This window comes from Emys orbicularis, chromosome 2, assembly GCF_028017835.1.
Source record: "Emys orbicularis isolate rEmyOrb1 chromosome 2, rEmyOrb1.hap1, whole genome shotgun sequence".
NCBI classification, from domain to species: domain Eukaryota; kingdom Metazoa; phylum Chordata; order Testudines; family Emydidae; genus Emys; species Emys orbicularis.
The window spans coordinates 130,419,229-130,443,906 of NC_088684.1; the positions used below are offsets into that span (position 1 = coordinate 130,419,229).

The window sequence follows — 24,678 nt, forward strand, 5'->3', positions numbered from 1 at the left end:
ACAGAGCAGGTCAGAGGCATAGCCACTGCAATAACTTAAACAGAAGTTATGGGCTTGAAGCAGAAATTACCAGGTGAGGTTCTTTGGTCTGGGTTTTATACAGGAGGTCAGATGAGATGATCATAATAGTTCCTTCTGGACTTGAAATCAGTGAACCTACTGACTCCTAGCCTGGTGCCCCCATCTACTGACCCAAGCTGCCTTTCCTCTGGTTGCAGGAGCTTTTAATCAAGCTCAGACACTGCACTGGAATGAAAAACCAGAAGTTACCATGATGCTAGGTACAGATCCTGTCAGTGCTGATTCCTGTTGGCTATTGTTCCAGCAAGGCCCACAGTTCCCTTCAAGCAGCCCTGGACACCAGCCAGGCCAAGAGTGCTAAAGTATTGTGTTCTCTCCCCAAAGGGAACAATGTATGCTGTACTAAGCCCAGGCTGTATCTTCGTCTCTGTGCTTGGATAAGGTGCTGCTGATTTACCTTGGCTGTGCCAAGGATATTATTAGCACATACTTTAATGGAAACCAAAACTGAAGCTGCTGTCACAAAAATAAGCACATCACAGCAGGGCATAAAATAATTTCCTAATACTTGTTTCATGTCACTTGAGGATTTCTTTGAGGTTCCAGCTAACTTCCTAATGATTAAATGTATGCTAATGTTGTTATGAATTTGCCAATGCCAAATAGAGCATAAGATACTAATGCCTGTTTTAATTTGCATTAGTAAATTACATGCTGCTAATGTGCTTGTCACTGGAGCATAATATGCATCTGTACCTACTGCATGCACCCAGCTAATGGAGTATAACAAATAGCTATTTATGGGAGGGTCATTAGAATAAGGCTATGTTGATTTCCAAGCTAATTGTTTCAGTGATACATGGGAACAAAACTCCCTGCCCACTAGGTGGCTAATGCAGACATGGCTAAGGCTGCTGTCTGATTAGGCAAATGAGACAAGACTGAGCAAACTGTAAAGAGCCCTAGCAAACTCTGCTTAAGTGCAGCCCTGCTCAACGTGTTGCCCAGGGATATCCGCCCTAAAGGAAGGGTGACTGAGTTGTCCTAACTGAATGTAAAAGCTCAGAGCAAAAACATTTAAAATCCTTCACTGTTCTCAGTTCAGCCCAGCTCTCTCACCATAGCTTCTCTGCTGGGAACACTTACAATCTCCTAGAGGTTGTCCGCATTACTGGGCTCATTTCTATAAACGTTCCATGGAAAGCCACCAAAGGACTGGGAGCCAGGACTCCTGGGGTTCTCTGCTGGTTCTGCCATGGATTGGCTCTGTGCATGACGACCTAGGGCGAGTCAATTTGGCCCCTAAAACTGGCTATCCAAGTTTGACTATTCAGGTCCTTATGCCTCTAGCCAAAATTTTTAAACTATTACATACACCTCCTGTGGACTGACTGGGGGCACTTTCCCACAGAGCCCCTGCCCCCCAGCCTGAAAGCATGGCCAGGAAACTCTGCTTCCCCCCCCCCCCCCCCCAAGTGACAGCTTGCGATTCCAACACAGTTCTCAGTACATCAGACCTAACGTCATCTTCTCAGGCGGCAAAGTAAGATCCTCAGGTGAAAGATAATGCAGCAAACACAGGGAAAGTGTAACTTCCATCTCTGGCTTAGAATGGGGTCTCATGACTAGCCCACGGTATGGTCGGGGTTCTTCTCTCAGCACAGCTTACTGAGTCCGTTTGCCCTTGGAAAGGGGGCCTTAGGGCTGGGGGTGCACACCAAATGCTGAGCTCTCTGGAAATCTGGCCCTACATGGCTTGTCCAGGGTCCTGCAGGAGGCTGGCGGTAAAACTGGAATTGGGGGGGGGGGGTTGTGGCTCCACACCTGGCTCTGAACCACAAGACCGTGCTGACTCCGGCCATGAGTCAGCACCAGGGCCGGCTCCAGGCACCAGCCGAGCAAGCTCGTGCTTGGGGCGGCATTCCATCTCATCCTGTTTTGTTTTGTTTTGTTTTGCGCTTCACCGCTTCGGCCGCCCCTGCAGGTTTTTTCTTTTTGGTTTGCTGCTCCCGCCGCCCTGTAGGGGGCGGAGGAGGGGAGCGCCCTGCAGCAAGCCCAGCAGGGCAGCCCGCGTCCTTCCCTGCCTGCCGACCGGAGCGGCGCGGAGCCCTCCCGGCAGGCGGCGCAGCGGGAGGGGCCATGTGGCAAGCACCCCGTTTAAGGAAGCCCTGGCCGCCCCCCTTCCCTCTCTTTTCCCCCCCCTGCTAGCCAGGGTGCGCACTCTGCTGCCCGGGGTCTGCAGGGCCGGGAGTCCCCCTGCACCCACCGCCCCGCAGGTAGTTTGTTTGTTTTTTCTTTCCTTCGCCGCTCCGGCCGGCCAGTTTGTTCCCCCCACCCCTCGCTGCTCTGGCCGGGGGCAGGTTTGTTCTCTGCCCCCCCCCCTTCGCCGCTCCGGCCAGCTGGTTTGTTTGCTGCCCCCCGCTCTGGCTGGGGGCGGGTTTGTTTGCTGCCCCCCGCTCCGGCCGGGGGCGGGTTTGTTCTCTGCCCACCCCCCCCTTCGCCGCTCCGGCCAGCGGGTTTGTTCTCCCTCCCCTGCCGCTCCGGCCGGGGGCAGGTTTGTTTTCCTCCTCCCCTCCCCCCCCCCTTTTGCTGCCCCGGCCAGCCGGGCGTTTTTTGCTTGGGGCGGCAAAAAAGCTAGAGCCGGCCCTGGTCAGCACCTGCTTGGGGCTTTGGTGGGGTGGGAGGGGATTTCCTGAAGTGGTTCCTGCCCTTATGAATCAGACTTCCTCTTGTCATACCCCAGCTAGCGGCTGCCCCTGCCCCCACAGCCACAGGGTGTACAAGTGCATCAATCTGAAATCTGAACTCGGGCAAAATGGGGAGGGTCTGAGCCTCCGCAGCCCGGACAGGCAATGTGGGGGTTATGTCAGCTGATCTCTTCCGGTCTGGGGCAGAATGGAAGTTCACCAGGCTCTGCCAAGCAGCGGCCAGAGCTGCTGCTGGTGGCTTTTCATGTTCAGCCTGTTCAGCTTGCCGCAGTTGCAATGTTTTTCGGTTGCCCTGGATTTTGGTTGCCTGTATTTTTCTAAGTTGCAGCTGCATCCCCAACTGACGGGCTCTCAACAGGGTGAGCTGCACCTGCTGCTGCCGCTTGGGGTTCCTGGCAGATGAGTTTGAGACACTGTTTGCAAAAGCTGCTTGGGTGTTGCAGGGGGGAACGTCGGTCCATTTCCCAGGGCTGTGAATAGGCATTCCTGTCATGCAATGCCCTGGCGTGTGGCTTTGCCTCGACTGCCTCCAGAGGCTGGTGGGCCAGCAGCAGGCCCCTGGGGTTGTGGGCATCCTGCTCCCCTAGAAGCCAGTGTAACAGGAGGCCAGATACAGACTCAAGTATTTAGCAAGTTGCATTATAACTTTCTTCCCCCTGTGGCTTTGCAGCCTGTTTGCACTTCCTCCTCCTGGGGCATTCACAAATATCACCTGAGTGCAGGGGAAGTTACAGCTGGAAGAAGCGTGTCTCTCTCAGCAACCCCAGCTAGGGGCAGAGCTCTAATAACCGCCAGGTGGGAACAGGAGCGGCGCCAGGGTTTTTGCCGCCCTAGGCGGCAGTGCTCCTCCTCTGAGCATTCGGCGGCGGGGGTCCTTTCGCTCCGCGTCTTCGGGGCACTTCAGCGGCGGGTCCTTCACTCGCTCCGGGACCCGCCACTGAATTTCTGCTGAAGACCCAGAGCGGAAGGACCCCCCCACCGCCGAATTTCCACCGAGGACGGCAAAATACCGCCCCCCAAATCCTGCCACCCTAGGCGACTGCCTAGGGTCGCCTAGTGGAAGCGCCGGCCCTGGATGGCAAGGGCACTGAAATGTGCTGTTACCGCAGATACCATATGGACAGAGGTACAAAGCACTTCACTTTCCTGCCACTCCCCAGTGCAATGAATGTGTGTCAGGGTTCCTCCCCACTCTGAACTCTGGGGTACAGATGTGGGGACCTGCATGAAATACCCCCTAAGCTTATTTCTACCAGCTTAGGTTAAAACTTCCCCAAAGCACAAATCCGTCCTTGTCCTTGAACGGTGTGCTGACACCACCAAGTGAGTAAAACAAAGATTTAGGAAAAGGACCAGTTGGAGTTCCTGTTTCCCCAAAATATCCTCCCAAGCCCCTTCACCCCCTTTCCTGGGGAGGCTTGAGAATAATCTACCAACCAAATAGGTTAACAAAGTGAGCACAGACCAGACCCTTTAGTTTTTAGTGTCCTAAAAACCCATCAGGTTCTTAAAATAAGAAGTTTTTAGAGGTGCTTCTTTATTATAAAGGGAAAAAGTAAAGCAGGATGGAAGGTAATTTTACAGGGTAATAAAAAGATTTAAAACACAGAGGATTCCCCTCCGAGGCTCAACTTCAAAGTTACAAAAACAGGAATAAACCTCCCTCTTAGATTATCTTTTGTTTTAGCTTGTGAATTTTCCCTGTGCTAACACATTGTAAGTAATAGTAAGAAAATTTCTGTAATTTTAGATGTATCATTTCAATAGGAGCTGGGTTACCTGCGCGCGCACACGCACACGCGCACACGCGCACACACACACGCGCACACACACCAAACAAAAAGAGCACAAACAACCCACCCAGCCCCTGATTTGAAAGTATCTTCTTTCCCCATTGGTCCTTCTGGTCAGGTGCCAACTAGGTTAATTGAACTGATTAACCCCATACAGACCTCTGGCCAGGAGGTATTATGTATGCAGTAACATCAAAAGGTTGTTACCCTTCCCTTTATATTTATGACAGTGTGCATGGCTCTTTACACCATAGATATAAATACAATCTAGAAAGCAACGGATTTGCTGGCCGTAATGGCTGGGTTGTCCTTGCCCATGCTGCAAAGTGTGCACAGGCACCATTCAATGGGCCAGGGACCCCAGCCAGTCCTTGTGGTTTCAGTGGATGCACCCACTTGCAATGGTCCACAGATCATGCTAGGTGCTGCCTTCCTGCTCCCCTGGACTGTGGAGGAGAAGGCCCAATCCTTCCCCATGTCCGGGCTGTCCCATCCCATCTCAGGGTCATGGCTAACCCAGGGCTGACAGCAACAGGAGACGGGCAGGGCATGGAGGATCCCATCCGAATGTGCCGTCACCGTGGGCTAGTCAGTGTGTTGGCACCGTTGCCTCCTGCTCCATGAGCTGTGCCTTTCGGGTGGTGTCTCTGATGGCTTTGAGAAAGCGCATAAACCCTGTCCCGCCGGTTCCCCTTTCTGAGAGCACCGACGTGCCCTCGTGGACACAGCCCCCGAGCTGCTGCTGCTCCGCTCGGCACCTCCCGGCCGGGATGGTGATGTACTTGGTGGCGATCTGTATGTGATAGCTCCGTAGGTCCGCCAGCGCCAACACGCACTTGTTGAAAGCTGCATGCAGGCCTGCGTCTCCTGTTGCCAGGACAAACTGCCGGAGGGAGGGGCCAGAAGCTAGGGTCTGAATGAAGGCCCTGTGAGCTGCTGGCATGTAATCTCTCATGCAACCGAGGTACTCTGCTGAGAACCCTGCAACAGCAAGGCAAGAGCATTAGTTTGGGAAATGCAGTGAGAGAGCTCGGCACTGGCCGCCACTAAAGAAAAGGTGCTGGGCCAAAACGGTGGTGGTGGTTACCCAGCTCAGCCCTGCTCTGCTCCGCGCTGTGTGACAAATATCATTCCTCTGAGTGAGTGAGTGAGTTACAAAAACGAATGTAAATCATTTGGCCCCCCTCGGTGACTGATTCTCCCAACTCCAGTGCCCTGCTCTAAACTCTTACCCCGGGAAGTGACTGCACTATTGCTGAAGTATTGATTCCCTCTTGAAAACTATCTCATAGACTTTAAGGTCAGAAGGGACCATTGTGGTCATCTAGTCTGACCTCCCGCATGATGCAGGCCACAAAAGCTGACCCACCCACTTTCCCTTAACTCAGCTGTTGAAGTCTCCAGATCGTGATTTAAACACTTCAAGTTGCAGAGAATCCTCCAGCTTGCGACCCCTGCCCTATGCTGTGGAGGAAGGCGAAAAACCTCCAGGGCCTCTGCCAATCTACCCTGGAGGAAAATTCCTTCCCGACCCCAAATATGGCGATCAGTAGAACCCCGAGCATACAGGCAAGAATCTCCAGCCGGACCCTCATTTTACCAGCGATGGCACGTTATTGCCTAATTGACTAAAATCACGTTATCCCATCAAACCATTCCCTCCATGAACTTATCTAGCCTAATCTTGAAGCCAGGGAAGTCTTTCGCCCCCACCGTTTCCCTCGGAAGGCTGTTCCAAAATTTCACCCCTCTGACGGTTAGAAACCTTCTAACCTTCTGGCAAGCGGGGAGTGTGCACACACGGTTTCTAATAACCTGTTGCTAAGCTGAGGCTAGTGGCCCCACTGTTTGTTCTGGCTCTGGCCCACGGGAGGTTTGTTTTTTGTTCTGTTCTGAGGGGAAATCCCTTTCTGGGGAGACCCCGTCTCTTGCCCACACGTGTCTGGCAGGAGTCTTCTGGACTAACCCGCTGAACAATATTCTAGTGGCTGGTGCACCAGAACCGGAAGCTCTTGGTGAAAGGCTCGTGTACTAGTCCCACAATAACTGCAGCTTCCAACCGCAGCTATTTCTACTTACCCTGGGCTGCGCTGTGCTGGATTCCTAGCAGTACGTCAAAGCACTGTAATGTCGAGCTCTGTGCCGCACTGCCGCCGAAAAACTGCTTGGGGCTGTCCCACACCCCCTCGTACACCAGCCCCTCCGGCATCAGGAAATTGTCCTTCCAGCTGGTTCCAAAAACATGAAGCAAGAAGCAATTGCATGGCGTTTCCCATACTGAATGTGCTAACTTGTCTGTTGGGGTTTCCGTGTGGCTTGACCCGCCATGGTGATAGACATTAGTGACTTGCAGCACAGGCAACTTCTCACCAGACAATTGTTCCTGGAAACAGTGGTTCTGCCGTAACTCAGCCCAATGCAAGATCTGTGTTCTGTTAACTCGGAGTGACCTTAGCACCACCGAGGCCTAACCCACCCCCTAGTTATCCCCATCGTGGAAGCGCTGTGCTACCTGCAGGAAGGGGAACTCAGGGCTGTGATGCAGGCTTCCAGGCAGTGCCTGTTGGACTGGGCTGGGAACTCAGTTCTTTATCCAACATGTGATGGGCAAAGTTTCTCCGGTAACATCACGGTAGGGTGACCAGATAGCAAGTGTGAAAAATCCGTGTTGGGGGGGGGGAGGAGGGGAAATAGGGTCCTATAGAAAACAAAGCCCCTACTATTGGCACATCTGGTCACCCTACATTTCGGCTCACTAGTCCAGTTTTTTGTAAAGTGGCCACCGCTCGCCAGAGAGGGCGAGACATAGACAAGAAAAGGGGGAAGGGAACGGAGCTGGTGTCAGGAAGGGGAAGCAGAAGGCTAAATACCCACTCCTGCTGGGAGGTGAGAACTCCGTGTGCATTTATAAAATGATGGAGCAAATGTTATAGATGATATTGCTTAATGATGATTTTTTTCCCCCCATTTTAAGTGGGTACATTCTCCTTCCTTATACCTAATTGGAAATTACACACCACCTGCTTTGGGGCAGGATCAACCCCTAACTGAGCGGGCTGGAAGAATTTTTTCCGTAGTAGGCAGGTTATACTGTAATTGCTGTTTCTTACACCATCCGGTGCCGGTCCCTGTGAGAGGCAGGGTATTGGTCTGATGCAGTCTAGTGACTCCTTTTGTTCCTAATAAGAGAGAGTCTACCAGAGAAGGTACATACCCTGAGAGGTAGATGCGAAGGGATCTGAAAAACACTCCTGGATTTACACACTCTGTGGAGACACGGAACATTCATTTGGGTTAATGAGTGCATTGGAGCCATAAGCAACTTGTGAAACTAACCCTTAGAGCCTGGCTTTTCAGATATCGCCCTTTGCCAGCAATGTGAGTGTTATGTCAGATATTATTTGGCTTGGAGAGATTCCATGCCCCTTCCTGATTGGTTTAAAGTATTTAATCTGTTTAATGGATACATTTCTAAAATGTCACATCAGCCTACTCCTGAACCCAGCACTGCACAAACTGGGGTGATCACATTCAGGGGAGTCCCTTGCTTGCTTGGCCTCTCTGCAGGATAAAGTACAATTTGTGGCGGCCCACTGGGAACTGGTTCTGCTGCTGGCACAGAGGATTGGCGCATTGCTTTGTGGTGCCAGGCAGGGCTCTGCCCCAGCCATGCACAGGCAGTGGTTTGCAGACATCCCTTGCCCACAAATACTTGGGCAACTTGAGTGAAGTAATGCTATTGGCAGTTAGTGGTACTTGCAGTTCGCTTCATTTAGTGAGCCAAAGTGGTTTACATGACAGTTCCCAGACCCGGCATCGTGCTATGGCTTTAGCACCAGAGATGGTAACTCGTGATGTGGATTCAGTTCTGAACTTCAGTCTCCTGCTCATTTCAGTGTGTAACAGTGCTGCTGTCTGTTTGTCTCTGCGATCCCTCTCACGGGCATGCTGACTGGCATACATGCTAAAACGTGTATTTGGTGAGACAAGCTTAGAATAAAGTGCATCTCATTTCAGCAGAGCACTGACCATGGGATGTCTTTAGGGACAGGAAATTAGTTCTTTGGCTAAAATAACTTCTGTGGATGCCCAGTTTTGGACATCTGGGAAGGATGCAGGAGCTTCCTCAATCAGCATCAAACTCAATACATCCCTGGGAACCATTACACGCTCGTTCTAATTGCCTATCTGACCACAAAGGAGACTCTGCAACAGACTTAGGGAGCTAACTACAAGCTGTTTGGGGGGAGGGGGGTGTCTCTCTACCTGGAAGTAATAAAATAGGGATTGATTGTTGCATGAATGTAAATTTTGTTGTGGGATTTTTGGTCAGAATTCGCAAGCGCAGCTATCAAGTCTAAGCACTTACCGTGAATCAGTTTGAAAGCTTCACGCATCTTGCATATAGACAAGGCCACATCCTGCAGTGCTGTTTCCAAGGAGCAAAGGCCATGGTGCAATATGGCATTGACAATAATGGGGATTGCCTTAGAGGGAACAGAGGAAAAACACTCTTGGTATCCAGAACACAACATGTGACTTTCTGAGGAAAGAGACTGCAGAGTCTCCCAGGTCACTCCCAGTTGTGATACTGTTGGGTTCTCCAGCAGGAGCCATCACGGGGATTGGTGGGGAATGAAACTGGGCTTCCATCCCCGGTGCCTCCTTAGCAGGGATTCACTTACAGTGGGGTCATAAAGATGCCACCCTCTTAAAGGGATGGTGTCCAAACCCCTTCTCCACAGCTCTGCAGCTAGAACCTGCAGAGAGATGCTGAGGTGACTCCAGTAGTCAGCAACAGCAGGGAAGGGTGGAAAAGAACAGAGCTAACAGCAGACTGAGGCTTGGGACCCATTTGCTCTTGTTTATGATGCGGGTCTCCCATCTGCGGGCAAATAAGGAAAAAACCGATCTCTGCCTCTGCTGGCTGAAGAATTCAAAGTGATTTGATTTCTACAGCACAAGGGTTTACATGGATGGTGGAAAAACCTGCACTTGTACTTGGTTACCATATCCTAAGTGCGTTTGATCACTTTAAACTGCCATAGAATCTACTGGGAAGAACGCTACGTTCCTGTGAGGTAAACTTAATGGAGTTTGTAAGCAGCACTTAGTCCAGCTGCGAGCGAGCCCCCTTGCTATTTCATTAGGACTCGGTACCTTGATTCCAGCTGCAGCTGCTGCTTCAACAAGAAGAGAGACTAGGAAGAAACCTTTGTTGCTGTCCCCTCCAGGGAATGAAAACAGGATGTCGAGATTCCTAAGGGAAGAAAGATGCATTCCTCAGGGCTAGGTCAGTAAAATGACCTCAAAGAAATAGCAATTTGTAGCTGATGCTGAGAAACTGTAACCAAGGAGAACTGTGTAGTGTAAAAATATCATTAACCAGAAGCTAGTGTGGAACCCAAAGGAAAACATGCAGTGGCTTTTGTGTGCAGCTAGACTGCCAGCTCTTCAGATGAAAATGCATGTAGAAAAGCAAAACCTTTTGAAAACCTGAATTAGGTCCCAGAACACCCATTGAGGCTGACATATAGAAACGGCTGTGAAATCAGTTGTGTAAGGTGCTGCGTGCACATGTTTGCATGTGCTCTCTAAACGACCCTGCAGAATTGAATGGTTTGTTCCTTTCCCATATCTGTGTATACTATGCTGGTACTCTTTCATACAAGTCACTCCAGGAGCATAAACTAATCAATCCCTGTCTCCCTCTTTCCCCACCAAAAGTAGTTTTATCCCAGTTTTATGATGGAGAAGCTGTAACACAGCGGTGAAGAAGAACCCCCCCCCCCTGTTTGGGGTCGGTGGTGCACTCGTTAGTCTGTGCAGGTTGAGTTGGGGATGCTGCCGTAGCCGTAAGACCAAGCCGCCTTGCCTTTCCTTGCTCTCCCCATGCCTGTCGGTGTGTGCCTGCACCTCCAGCTGGAGGCGTGATTCCAGTGCGTGGAGACATACCTGCCCTAGCTTGATGGGCATTAGCATGCTAAGAACTGAATGTAGCCGTGGGGGGGGGGCTGCACCTGAGTATGCACCTGCCCAAGATGCTAGGCATGTACTCGGGGTGGCTAGCCCCTCCCACCCGCTGCGGCTACACGCTACTTTGAGCGTGCTGGGCATGTCTCCTTGAGCTGGGAATTGCGCCCCTGGGGTCACTCTGGCACAGCGCTCTACAGTCCTGTCATTCACCAAGACAAACCAGATCTACTTACTCTGCGTTCAGGGGTCTCCAGGCACAGCCGGGATGGAGCCGCAATTGAGGAAGAAAAAAGAAAGCCGTGAGGAGGAGGAAAGATTTTAAAGCTGTTTAAGTGAGGACAACCCAGCGCTGTTGAGTGGCCATGACATGGGTTTCCAGGGAACCCTAACTGGGGCTGCATAGACCATGGGGTGTCCAGCACCCAGTCACGGATGGGGGGGCTCAGGGCGGGAATTTACCTTCTATCTGGGTTCAGCTGTTTGAAGAGAGCAGCCCCTAGTGTCTCACCCTGCCACTGCCAGAGCTGTGTGACCCCAAGTCTCGAAGCAGTCGGTAGCTGAAATGTCCTATGAGGAGGCTTGTACCAGACAGGAGGATGCCTGGATCAGTTAATGTGGCACCAGCAGGTGAAAGCATCTGGATAGCACCTGTATGATTGCACTGACTGGGTTCACTGTAATACGTTTATATGCATTCAGGTGACCTGATCTGGGCATGACCTACAGGTGAGAGCTGCATGCCTACACCTCCAACAGGCGCAGGGTGGTGGTGTCGCTACTGTATACAAAGCGCTGTGGCGTCTGACAGAGGTGGTCCCGGAGCTCTACATACCCACAGGGGTCTCTCTTCTTCCAGTTTGCCAAAACGCAGTCTGCATAGACGAGGATGGGCGGCAGGTCGAGAAGCTCCGAGATCGTGCAGTAAGGCACCGCGAGCGCTCTGGGAAGGATCTAGGTTAGACAAGAGTGTTACAGTAACAGCAGATGGCTACTGTGCTGGGCAACGAAACAGGAGAACCTGGGGAGATTCACCCTGTTGGGATGGACACTCTGCTTCTAACAAAGGCAGTTTTGCAGATCAGTGCCGAGCGGGGCACTGTGACCCCAGGGCACTGTCAGTTCCTGCCTTTCATCCACCGCCTTACATCGACACACCAGTTCAAGAGGGTGGCACCCAGGCTCAGAGATCATGCTTTTTGCCGCAGTTTGCCTCTTCGGGGACAGAGGGTGGGTGGTTAGCTGGGCTTCCTGGTGCTTGCTCTTCATGCAGCACAGGGGAAGAGAGTGGTCATGTTACTGACCACTCTCTTCCCCTGTGCTGTACAGGTAGGTGGGCTAGTAACGTTCCCCAGTACTTGCTCCTCAGTCTCTGACCTGCCCTAGTGAAATGGGAGCCAAGCCAGTCACTGGGTGTTGGCATCGTTGATGCCGGAAGATCAGGATGTAGGACAGCAGAGGGTAACAAAGGTGCTGACCTTCACTGTCTGTCTGCCGCCTCCTTGCCATACGTATCCCATTGTGATGAAGCCGAGAGCCAGGCGAGCCAGGCGCAGCTGCCTGTGTCCTCGCAGGTACTGTGTGCTGAGCAGTGGCATCTGCGAGGGGAAAAAGGCATTAGCGCAGCCCCGGGGAAGAGTTAGTTATCGACTGATAACCTGCTGCGTGCAGCACTGGTTAGCTAACCTTTGCTACTTCCCGGCGGAGCTGACGTCCCTCTATCAGGTGGGGCAGGTTGGCTGCGACATTCATCCAGGGAGCGTAATAATCTGGCAGTTCTGTCTGTATGAAAGAAATCTAAATGAGGGTGTTCCTTTTAACGACGGAATGTTTTCCCTGCTGCGACCCAGCTTCCTTCTGGGTCTGAACCGAGCAGAATCCCGCCTGCCCGCTCACCGGCCTTCCCATATTAGCACAGAACTCCCACTGACTCTCCCCCACAACTCCAGCGGGAGACTTACGAGTTCAGCTGCAGGCCGTTGAAGGCCAGGTTTTCAAAAGAGCTCGGTGTCCTGGATATGCGTTGGGCGCAGAGCACTGCTGTAAATCTGGCCCCAGTTGTGGGGGCTGAGCACTTGGCTGTGGCCAGGAGCCCTCTGGAAATTCCAGCCCTTCGGAGATCAGAACGTTCCTCTCGGGACGTCCTAACCAAGAGAACCTGAATCTAGGGGAGAGCTGGAAATAGCGATCGCTTCCCTCTTGGTCCCACCCCATTCCCAATTCTCCCTGCCCAGCACCTCAGTGGGAGCTGCGGTCTGAACAGACTTGGTCACAAAATCTGGGAGTGCCGCTCGTTCTCTTGCCAAGGGAAGAACAACAGGAAAGACCCTCATGAGGCCGAGGGCCTGAATATTGGATGGGCTGCTAGTTCTTCCTGCTTCTGTCTTTGCTACAGCAAAACTCAGCTATGTTAAAGACTGAGGGTATGTCTATGCTGCAATTAGCCCTAGCCCAAGACAGCTGGCAAGGGCCAGCCACGCGTGTCTAAGGGGTTGTTGAATTGCAGTAGAGATGTTCGGGCTTAGCCCAAGGTCTGGTATCCTCCCACTTCGCAGGATCCTAGAGCCAGGGCTCTAGCCTGAGCCTAACCGTCTACACTGCATTAAACAGCCTCTTAGGCCAAGCCTGAGTCAGTGGGCATGGGCCAGCTGTGGGTTTTTAATTGCAGTGTAGGCACATTCTTCGTGTCTGGCCACTAATCCTAGCTCCAGCGTATCACCTTGGAGCCCAGCGAGCATACAGTGGGCATAGCAGGGAATAATAGCGTGCCTTGAAATAGTTAGTTAGTTATTCATCATTAGCTGAAAGGGGGAAGAGGCTGCAGAGGCAGAATATTCTGTCATTCAAAGTAAAACACACACAGTTGTGAAGAAATTGTTCTTGGTTTTGTTTTTACAAATCAAAATTCCATTTAACCGAGTGGCAGACAACACATTGACTTGTCCAACCATGCTCCCTGAGCATGGGCAATGTGGTTTGGCCAGTGTAATGAGAACAGACAGAATAACCAATCAGGCTTGACAGATGCATCTAATTTGGCATCACTCAGACACTACGTAAGCATCATGCGAGACAGAAACGTTTTGGTTTTATTCACTTACTGATGGGGGAAACTCCCATTTTAAAACCACCATGGCCTGATGGTGCTTTTTAGCATGCTGTACACGTAGATCTGAGGCTTAAATGCGCTTCTTCCTATTTTAGTCTCTCACTGTATGTTTGTGGAGCCCAAAATGTGGCCTGATGTCATACTACAGCAAGGCACTATTTCTCCTGAATTTTTGCACTATTCATGCTCAAATATATAGTTTTAGGAGCAATAGTTTGGTGACTTTTTTCCCCCTCACTGACATGATGAAAACCCTTTTTACAGTGGTTTGAAAATGATACAGGCACAAATAAAAAGGAAGTGCAGAGAGAACAAAGTTGGTATTGCGTCGGAAAATAAAACAGGTTGATTATATTTCTCGTATAGCCCAGGATGAAATGATACTTAAGTGTCAGTAATAGATGGAAAGCTCATGAGCAAGCGACATCAAAGTTTCTGCTCTGCTTGCTGGACATTTTGATCTTGTAGAAACTTCACTGTATAATCACAGTAAGTATCTAGGGATGCTCTGAGGTACAACGTGTATTTACTATGGGTATTTTAAGTCAAAAATTTCAGTCCATGTAAGTCATTTCTCTTGATAAAAATTAAGTATTAAATAATCCGTTCTATCATGTCAATGTACACAAATTTGTTTTTAAATTCCCTTATCTAGATTGTATGTAATCTCCCCTTGTCGGTTGCTAGATTCCAAGGCCAGATCTAATTTTGTGCAAGATGTTGGGCCTCCTTCTGATTTTACACTGTAACTACTTTCTCTGGAGTGAAATCAGAATCTGGCCTGTTATGACCATGTGAACATATTTGTAGAGTATCGCGTCAGTCTGCTTTACTTTGGGGCTGGAAAACCAGCCTTGCAATGAGGCTTAAGGAGCTCAAGTCCTCTCTCGCATTTAGTTTATCAAAGAGAAGGTAATCAATTATCTATACACAGGGATCGCCAGTGTGATAGCAGGGGCTTTTCAACCTCTCTGACAAAGGCAGAACAAGATTTAGTGGCAGGAAGTAGATAATTTTATTTTAAATAACTTCAACTTCCAGTGCTGGTGATTCCACCCCGTCCCCTGCTAAGATCTTTCATTATTTAATCATCCTCACAGCCAGGAAATTACATCTTACTTCAAGGTTGAATTTATTTATCTTTTTAAAAGATCAGCCATAGAATTTCTCCCAGCAGCTGGAATAAAGCATCTGTATGCAGGGGGTCAGGCTGGTCCATTCTGGCCTTGGAATCTGTGAATGAACTGGGGGATTCCTACATCTCCTTTCCTCATTGGCCATGGGGAGAACAGGATTGCCTGCATTGCTATCAATGGGTTCATAACACTTAGAGCTCTGCATTGAGATTTGATTATAATCACTGGCTTATGTTTCAGGGTTCAGCTGGTTCCCTGCAGGGGTCAGGCGGGAACACCCACCCACCCCAGTTGGCCAGATTGATGCTTCACAGAAAGGAGGGGGGGAAAACAGCACATGAGATTAGCTGGAGAAGGGGGATGGGTGGTCTGAAGTGGTACAGAGAATTCTTTCCAGATAGGGGCTGATGGGTCATGCTCAGGGTCTAACCACCGATTCTCTTTCTTCCCCTCCCCCCCCCCTTGCGATTTGGGGCTCAGGAAGGGATTTTTTCCCAGGTCAGATGGCAGAGAGTTTTGTGCTTTCCAAGGTCTCTGACCATGTGTGGCTGTGCAGATCACTTCCTCCAATTATCTGGGCATATCTAATCAATTCCCTGCCATTGCTGGCCCTCAGACACTGGTGGTACCTTGGTCTCTCCCTGAGGTCCACAGTTTAGTCTCCTGAGGACTGAAATGCTGTGGTCTGACTAAAGTTTCTGGGTAAATATAGGGTTATCTGGCTAAAAAATAATGGCCTATACAGAATGGATGTACAGAAGGTTAGGTGAGATGATCTAATAGTTTACAGAGTGTAAGGCCAGAAGGGACCAAGAAGCATGAAATGGTTGGGCACTTAGGTCCCATTGAAGTCAAAGGTGCATTTTGAAAATTATACGTTCAGGGTAGCAGGCGCCTAAATCATTTGAGAGTTTCATAGAATATTTAATTCATCCACTGAGAGTCTCAAACCAACTGCAAGTGTGTAGCTTATGGCAAATTACACCCATATGACAGGATGGGCTTTCAGCTACTGGTTTAAGGTATAATGTGAAAGTCAGGTGTGGTTTTAGATTTTTTTTTTTTTTTTTTTTAAGTTCTCAACCATTTTTTGGATAATCTTTAAAACAGATGGTGAATCCCAGTAATGATGGAACCTGGGGCCATTCTAAAGCAAAAGAGCTCTCAGCCACGCTTGAGGTTGTTTCCATCACTTCACACTGACTCTCAGACATTTTCAGCTTCGGGGTGATGTTTGGGGTTACTGCACGTGCTAGTTGTGGTGTTACGTGGGTGGTGAATGAGGGAGGCATGCTGCGGTGAGGGGCTCTGTGCATTTGGGATATTTGTCACATGGATTTGGCAGCTGGACCAAGAAATCCACCATCAATGCAGTCTCTCTTGTACAAATAATGAAACTGCTTTGTGCAAAGTAGCTGAAGAGTAAGGGCGGTAATGTGGTGTTACTTCTGTTATCACAATGGTCTAGGACTCTTGGAGTGACATGTATACAGTTTGTAGCTATGGTCAGGCATGAATCTAATTTCTGAGAACTTAAAAATTGGCCAGTAGCAGACAGCAAAGCCCATTGCTTATTCAGCCTGGAGATATTCTGAGCAAAAAGAGCTCTCAGCCATGTTGGAGGTATTTCCAGTGCTTCACACTGTGACTCTACATACAAACTCTCAGGCAAGTCACTCTGAAGCCTTAAATGTCTACTATTACAAAAATTGTTTGTTATACATACAAATTACTAAAATATACATATGCTAAGGAATGGTGTGTGTAAAACATATAGCATTAAATAACTAAGTAATATTGTATTACACATACACTAATGAGCACTTAGCATATAAAATTGCAATAATTGCTAATTAGTAAGCAGCAGTGTTATATTTTTGCTATATATAATAGAGCAGATATTATTTTATATTGAAATATAAATAATATCTGCTCTATTTGCTCTAATTTTCTGTATATTGGTTTAGCAGACCAGGCAAATGTGCTGCGTAAAATTTTAACTTGCTACTGTAATACTAAAACTCTTACCAGTGGGTCTCGGAGAACAAAGCCGTATTCTTCTGAAACGTGAAACTCCTCCAGTTTCTGCAGACTCTCACTTTTGTCTTCATGTTCCATGCCTGTGATGTAGCTTCTTAGTTTCCCTGCCCATCAGCCCCTGAGCAATGAGAAATTATCACTACATCAGGAGTAGAAACTGCCGTGTCTTTTCATTTACTTACCTACCCTTTGGAGTTTAAATAGGTTGTAATGTATGGGGACTTTTTTGTTCCCCAGTCAAAATCACCTGATGGCTTATTTTCTATTGTCTGTTGTGTATCATCAAACTGAAAATAGTATCACTTCTTCCTCTTAATGCTTCTCTTTATTCATGAGGTTTGGGAAGTTACAGAGCTGAATCGATCCCTTATCAAATGTAGTGTGTAATAGTCTTTTGATGCAAATTGTCCTGGTCACACGGCAGTTGTTCCTTAGGGCAGGGCAGGGCCAGTGCAAGGATGTTTCGCGCCCTAGGCGAAACTTCCACCTTGCACCCTCCCGCCTCCCCGAGCCCTGCGGCAGCTCCCCGCCCCCCCTGCGGCAGCTCCTCACCCCCCCTCTGCTCTGAGGCACCCCCCCCCCAACAGCTCCCCCCCCAGCCCGGGGAGCCATGCGGCAGCTCCCCACCCCAGCTCCCCACCCCCCTCCTCTGCCCTGAGGCACCCCCCCCCCCCGTGGCAGCTCCCCCCTGCTGCCCGGGGAGCTGTGCAGCAGCTCCCCACTTCAGCTCACCTCTGCTCCGCCCCCTCCCCAAGCCCCGCGGCAGCTCTCCCTCCCCCCTCCACTCTGAGGCTCCCCTTCCCTGCCCGGGGAGCCGTGCGGCAGCTCCCCACCCTGGCTCACCTCTGCTCCGCCTCCTCCCTGAGCACGCCGTCACTGCTGTACTTCTCCCGCCTCCCAGGCTTGCGGCGCCAATCAGCTGTTTGGTGCCGCAAGCCTGGGAGGGGGAGAAGCAGAGCGGGGCGGCGTGCTCAGGGGAGGAGACGGAGCAGAGGTGAGCTGGGGTGGGGAGTTCCCCCTGCATGCCGTCCCCTGCCCTTACTTGCTGCAGGCGGCCCTTCCCGCGCCCCCCCCCGCCCCAACTCCCTCCACCTAAATGCCGACGACGACTGGGGCGGCCGAAGATCCGGTTGCCGCCGAAGAAAATGCCACCCTCCCAAATGCTAGTGCCCTAGGCGACCGCCTAGGTTGCTTAATAGGTTGCACCAGCCCTGGGTCAGGGTTAAAGTCAGTTTTGTTTTTCTCTCCAGGGGGCTATAAATTACGGAACAACTTGATGGCACCCAGACACAATTTCCCAACAATGGTTGTGTCTTGGTGCCTTTCATCCTGAAGGATCACACAGTGTTGGGGACTTCACAGAGAGTCTGTGAAGTCCCCATCTCTGAAGAGCAGTCATTTCTGAGATGGGATATGGCAACTATTAAATAGGATGCAGCAATATTAAAAAAAGATTGGGCAGGAAGTGTAAGTGTATGTGTGGAGTGGGAGGGAGGAATTAGGAAGGCATAATTCCTGCACAAATTCCTTTTGGACAATGTGGGTTCAATTTGGCTGGCAACTGTCAGGCACAGCAAGTTTTGTTCAAGGACGGTTGAAAATGTTTGCTGTACCAGGACATGCCTTGTAAGAGAAGCCATGTTAATGGGCAAGTGATCTGGCCCCTGGTTTTACCTCCAGCACCCTGGGACTTTAGCAGAGTTACTTCCAAGTAACGGAGCCACCCCACAATTAGGAGCGCAAGCACCTTCCAGGTGATGCCCCTCTCGGCATTTAAATATGAATTCTGACCCAGACCAAATCTGTCTCGATTAGCAGATCTCTCCGAGCTATTTTTCACCTCTGCCTGTGTGAACAGGTCATTTTATGTAAGGCTTTGAAAAGCAGCTCTGTTGCAGACTTCCAAGGGTACAAAAAATCAACACCCCTAAGAGGTAGTGTAGAGTAGCCCAGAGAGCCCTATGCTGATCTGACCCCTGCTGTAGGCAGCATTAGCTCAACGGAAGATTTTTCTTCATGGACCTAGCAACCTCCTCTTGGGGAGGTGGATTAACTGCAGCAACCGGAGAATTGCTCACACGCTCACTACAGCAATGCACTCACAATGCTACAGCCGCACAGTGCTTCCAAGTGTGGATGTTGTCTTTGGGCAAATCTTATCTGATTGAGAACCCCTGCTTTACACGAAGCGCTTGACAATTTCTGTGTCTCAAACTGGGGGGTCGGGACCACTCAGGGGGTCGTGAGGTTATTACATGGGGGGCCGTGAGCTGTAAACCTCCACTCCAAATCCCACTTTGCCTCCAGCATTTATAATGGTGTTAAACTTTTGACCCCTTTCACATAGCAAGCCTCTGAGTGCGACCTCCCCCCCTTATAAATTAAAAATACTTTCTTTACATCAGTGGCTCTCAAATATATAAAAGACTGCATTTTGGAAGTGTAATTCACTACAGTGCTCGTTTTGGCCACAGGGTGGCAGTGCTGCATGCAAAATGAACAGAGGACGTCAGCGAGGGGGGAATGTCACATTGCGTTGCATTCCAGAGGGAACCAATTCCAGCCATTCCCTGCAGGGAAACGGTTCTCACCACTCTCTCCATTTGATTTCTATAGCCAGGGAAGTTGCGTGGAAATGCCTTCTAAGGGTTAAAGCTGACAGCACTTATCCTGACTGCAAGTCTCGCTCCCACCAGTCCCGCGGTGTGGGCCGTACTCCGACTGCGGACAGAGCGCTGGTTTATCTCCAGGCTTGTCTACGCTTGCAGCAGCACAGCTGTGCCACTGTAGCACTTGGTGGAGATGCAACCTACAGCCATGGGAGAGCTTCTCCCGCCGGCACAGGTACTTCACCTCCTGTCAACATAGCTACCGCCTCTCGGGGAGAAGTCCTCGCATCAACAAATCCTGACCAACCTCCCGGTACAGACAGCGCTAACGTCATTGCTCAGTGTGTGTTTTCCACACCCCGAGCAACATAGTTACACCGACATACGTTCGTAGGGTGTAGGCCAGGGCTCAGTCTGCTGTCATGGCCTGTTGGTTCAAATGCAGGTCTGGGAACCAGGAACTCCAATGCTCCATTCCCATCTCTCTCTCACTGAGGCTTACAAGTCTTAGAAACGTGACCTTATGTGCATGGGCATTTTCTAGATCTGCAGAATTGTGACCTCTGTGCCCAAAGGGTTACCGTAAAATCATATAATTGTAGACCTATTTTGAAATAGGAAGTCATCAGCCAGTGAGGGGTTTTTTTTTGTTTGTTTTTTCCTAGTGGGGAATTGGTTTTTGGCCCCACACTGCAGATATCAGTGATGTTAAAATATTTGTACATCACAAAAAGAAACTATGTACCACTCCCCCAATTTAAGTATGTCAATGGCCTCGAATAAAACAAATCTCAGAGCAGGTCATTGACATGTGTACATCAATTTCAATGACCTAGATCACTTTTAATATGACCAAAGTGTTTGCTTCCCAAGATAAAGTCCCCCATTCTGTCAGTATGGCCTACATTCTTAGGCATGGTAAGCTGAGCTCAAGCAGTGACTGAAAAAATGTGGGAGTTGTGGTGGATAATCAGCTGAACATAAAGAAAACACTGTATGAAATGTTATTGCTGCTGCTGTTAAGCTGTTAAGTGTAGACAAGCCAAAGTCCAGTTCCAGCAGCTCTAATACCATGTGAAAGAGAAGTTAGTTGTGTTGGGCTAAAAACAAACAGTTGTTACTTTGTTGGGGCAAAAGACTGTCAAGGATGAGAGTTAAAAACTTACTTATTTTAATAAATTTCAAGGAAAACCAACTAAAAACTACCTGGACTAAGGAAACTAAGGATTGTTAGAGAAGATAAGACTCTCAAGCATTTCAAAAGAAGGTTAAGAAGGGAAAACCAGAGGGTAAGCAATAAGAAACTGGGGTTCAGTAAATAAACACGCCATTAGCCTGAGGTCTCAGTGGTATACAGTTTGTTACTCAAACTTTAATACTGGACATACACCAGCGAGTGGGTTAATAACACCTTTGTATGGTGTTGTAACTTAGATGGAATATATGGGCCCAATGGGCTCTTCAAACAAAGATTTATCCATCTAGCAATGGCTGGAAGTTGAATTGAGACAAACGCAGCCTGGAAATAAGGTGTAAATTTGTAACCGTGAGGTTAATTCACCAGTGGAACAATATCCAGTGTTGTGAAGGATTCTCCATCACTGGCAAGTTGTAAAATGTCCAATCTTAAATCTCAAAAAATCGATCTACAGCCTAATTCCTTATGCTCTAGAATGTCCCCAGAACATGTTGTACAGGAGGTCGGACTAGATGATCACAACGGTCCCTTCTGGCCTTGGAATCTATTAATTACGCACATACATGTGCGTCTGCCCTCCCCCCTCAATCTCTCAAAGCGTCTCCTGCTCCTACAGTTACTGCAGGAATGAGCATGCGCTGCTGGACAATAGTACCGGAGATACAGGTTAAAAGCAGACCCCTCTGATTACGTAGGTCCCTGGCTGGCTTGCTGTGAAGAATTCAGCAGATAACCAAGTAGCAGAACGTTCCAGGGACAAAGCCACAGCTCCATGGCACTTTGCCCCAGGTACCGAGAATGTAACATACCTGTTCGGAAGGGGGGTGGGGGGGCGCTGCAGTTTCCATACCTTTCGTTGTTCGTTACAGTGACCCAGATTTTACCAAGTTCTCTCCCCACTTGTTCTTTTTCTCTTCAGTAAGGTGAAGGTGAGCAGTAGGGTTATCGCTTTGTTCTTTGGTAGCCCCTTTATCATTAAAGTGAGCCATATGTGCAGATGGAGCCATGTATATTGTGTCGAATGTCTCCTCCTGAGTTGTTCAGCCTTATCAGACCAGCTTCTTCTAGCATGGGGGGTGCCTGCACTTCTTTGACATCAGCAAAGGGATTTGTCATTGATTGTTAAACTTTAACTTGCTGTCCCCACCGAACAGGCCTTTCCGGGTGGGAATCTGCATGCACCGCCTATGTACGGCAACTAAATTCAAGAAGTATTTGCTGTGCTATCTTTTGCATTTGTAGAGGTTAATGGCTTTTCCTTTTAGGAACCGCTTCTTGTTAAAGCAGCCCCAGTATGTTTCATATAAAAACATCCAGCACATGACATTCCTTATAAGAACTGGCTTTGTGGTTGCAGGGGGATGTGGGGACTTGCGTTCTTTCACTCCTTCACGACTCGTGAATAATCCCTGCCCATCTCTTTTTAGGTCTGATTCAACAATTGTTTTCCCCCTCTCCTCAAAGGTCAGCTGATATCTTTTAACTTTTGCCCACTTCTCTACACATGCAGGTTCTGCTAGCAGCAATGCTGTGGTGCTAAAACAAAGCAATTCCCTTTTTTCATTTTTCTGTCTGATTCATAATAAAAATAGACACCCTTTGAGTAACTTCCCTACCTTATCGTAACTGGAGTTCTTGAGATGTATGGCCCCTCTCAGTATTTGACGAGCTGCCCTCCTTCCCTTCTGCTTCAGATCTTGGCAAGAGTTGCTAGTTGATCCACCCCACCCCTTTTAAGCCCTCTCTCTCAGTGCAGAGCAATGAGGAGGCACGGACTGGACAGGGTGCAAACATGGACCAATGGACACTGCTTGCAAGAATTCTTGTCTCAGGCGCGTGGAGCGCATGCATACCCACGCTGGAATACGCAGAGTGACCAGCACTCGAAGAAGGGGAACTTTACACAAGGAAAGAACTGGAGTTGTTTCAATGCTGGTCTGTAGTGAGTCGGCGTGGCTCCCCTCCGCCTCCGGCAGGGTAGAGCAGCTTCCATCCCCAGCGTGGGCGGAGCTACCGGGTCCGGGGCCCGCCCCTCCGAGGTCACGGCCCCGACCCGGAAGTATAAAAGCCTGCCACCAAAGCTCAGTAGCAGCCAGCCGGCCGGAGAGAGCAGACGTCCCGGGCCGAGCTCCCGCTTGGGAGACACCGGCAGACCGCGAACCGCCTGCTAACGCCCCGCGCCGGTCCAGCCTCGCCAGGTACCCCGAGGAGGACTGGCCCAGCCTGCCCCGGACCCGTTACCCCGAGGAAGACTGGCCCAGCCTGCCCCGGACCAGCGGCCCCGAGGAGGAGTCAACTCTGCCCCGTGCCAGCTGTCCTGGGGAGGAACTACCGAACCAGCCCCCCAGCCCCGCCACCGAGGAGACGATGCTGGTGGACTGGCCTGAACCCAGCCTTGCCACCGAGGTAAGCCCCGAGGGGGAACCAGGAAGTAGCCCGGGGGTAGCCGACCCCGGTCAGGCTGCAGAGGCCTGTGAGCCGATGTCAGTGTGTTTCGGTCAGGATACCCCACTGACCGGCAGCGACAGTAATCGCTGCTAGGGCCCCGGGCTGGGACGCAGTGGAGTGGGTGGGCCTGCGTCCCCCCCTGCCACCCCTACTCACGGGTGGCAGGCTTCCCCCTCACCCAACGCTCAGGTAGGAACCTGGGCTCCCTTTAACTACTTGTCTGCTCAACCCCTGCCCCAAAGGGCTTGAGCTGTGACTGTTTGTGCCCCGCCCTGACCCAGGGTCTGGGCCCCTTTAACTGCTGTTTGCCCAGCCCCTGCTACAGAGGGCCTGGGCTCCTAGACTGCTGTTTGCCCAGCCCCTGCTACAGAGGGCCTGGGCTCCTAGACTGCTGTTTGCCTGCCCAGCCCCTGCTACAGAGGGCCTGGGCTCCTAGACTGCTGTTTGCCTGCCCAGCCCCTGCTCCAGAGGGCCTGGGCTCCGTAACTGTTGTTTTTCCTCAGCCCCACCCCAGAGGGCCTGAGTCCTGAGCTAACCGGCTGTAGATTTGGTCTGCAGTGAGTCGGCGTGGCTCCCCTCCGCCTCCGGTAGGGTAGAGCCCCGACTCACACTACTACATGGTCCCTATTATATATTCCAGTGTAGGTGACAAGCAGCACTCCCTTCCTCTTCCTCAGTAAGGATGCAGATGGGATTGCTGCTTGTAGAACCACTGCTCCAAAGGATGCCTCAGCAGAGAAGTCTCGGACCCACGGCGTAATGTCTTGTGAACGTGTGGATGGAACTCCACATTTGCTTGTATTTGCAAGGCAGCGACCTCTGAAAGTGATGCCACTGAGACAGTTAGTCTACAAGGGTACAGAGCCCTTGCCCCGTGTGGAGGAGGAAGCTGGGCCAAGCTGAAACGGAGGCTTTCTTCTCTATGGAGTCCCTGTCCAGGGTAGAGACTGCACCTGCGATGTGTTCAGCCCTGGTTAAGATCAGTCTGGCAAATGGGGTCACATGGGTGCATGCCACCACTTCACCCAACAGCATCCGGAAGGAACAAACTGTTGCTTGAGGGCTGAGGTGGATTTGGACACTGCGGTTCCTCGAGGGTAGAAGCCTGTCTGGTGGTAAGTATGGTTTGTCCACGGTCGAGTCCAGAGCCGCTCCAAAGAACGCTCCGCCGGCTTCACCCGACGCACACTAGAGTGACACTGACGCCCGAAGGACTGGCACAAGCTCAGCGGGGTGCTCGTTGCTATCTGTTCTTGGTGGGACTGGCCCTTGAGGAGCCAGTTGTCAAGGTATGGGGAAAAACATGTTAGTTGCCCTAGGGGCGATCGGGGCTATTCACAAAAGTTGTAACACTGCTTCCAGCAGTCTGGTTTGCAGCTCATACATCTTTCAGATGCACCTGGCCCACAGCAGATTCACTGTACGGTGAGCACAGATTGCTTTTGCCTTTGGGAAAATAGGCTGCAACCAGTCACGCTCGTTCAGTGACAGGATAACGGCAGCCAGTAGAACCATCCTGCATCTTGTACGACAGATGTTAGTTCTGGAGGCCACTCTTGGAGCTCAGACAAGAGGATGGGGGGGTGGGGTTGAAGTACCTGGAGTGTAAACTTTCTTCTCTCTTCCATAGGTTAGTCCACAGA

General features: G+C 50.4%; 1 protein-coding gene across 1 annotated transcript; it reads right to left on the bottom strand.

Annotated features, from left to right (window-relative positions):
* Positions 1 to 5,111: 5,111 nt before the first annotated feature.
* Positions 5,112 to 16,858, bottom strand: LOC135874911 (indoleamine 2,3-dioxygenase 1-like). Its single transcript, XM_065399865.1, has 10 exons — positions 16,769 to 16,858; positions 12,182 to 12,277; positions 11,974 to 12,093; positions 11,331 to 11,449; positions 10,732 to 10,746; positions 9,683 to 9,782; positions 8,892 to 9,009; positions 7,737 to 7,788; positions 6,602 to 6,750; positions 5,112 to 5,503 (listed from the first exon to the last, which is right to left on the bottom strand). The coding sequence occupies exons 1-10, from the start codon at positions 16,856 to 16,858 to the stop codon at positions 5,112 to 5,114; spliced, it is 1,251 nt and encodes a 416-aa protein (XP_065255937.1).
* Between the last annotated feature and the right edge of the window lie 7,820 nt (positions 16,859 to 24,678).

Bases quoted from the DNA above. Each gene is read 5' to 3' on its own strand.
- LOC135874911 (XM_065399865.1), bottom strand. From the start codon at position 16,858: ATGGAACATGAAGACAAAAGTGAGAGTCTGCAGAAACTGGAGGAGTTT. The intron at 7,789-8,891 runs GTAAGTGCTTAG...GTGTCTCCACAG, and splicing joins AGCTTTCAAACTGATTCACG to AGTGTGTAAATCCAGGAGTG. The intron at 5,504-6,601 runs GTAAGTAGAAAT...TTGCTGTTGCAG, and splicing joins CCAGCACAGCGCAGCCCAGG to GGTTCTCAGCAGAGTACCTC.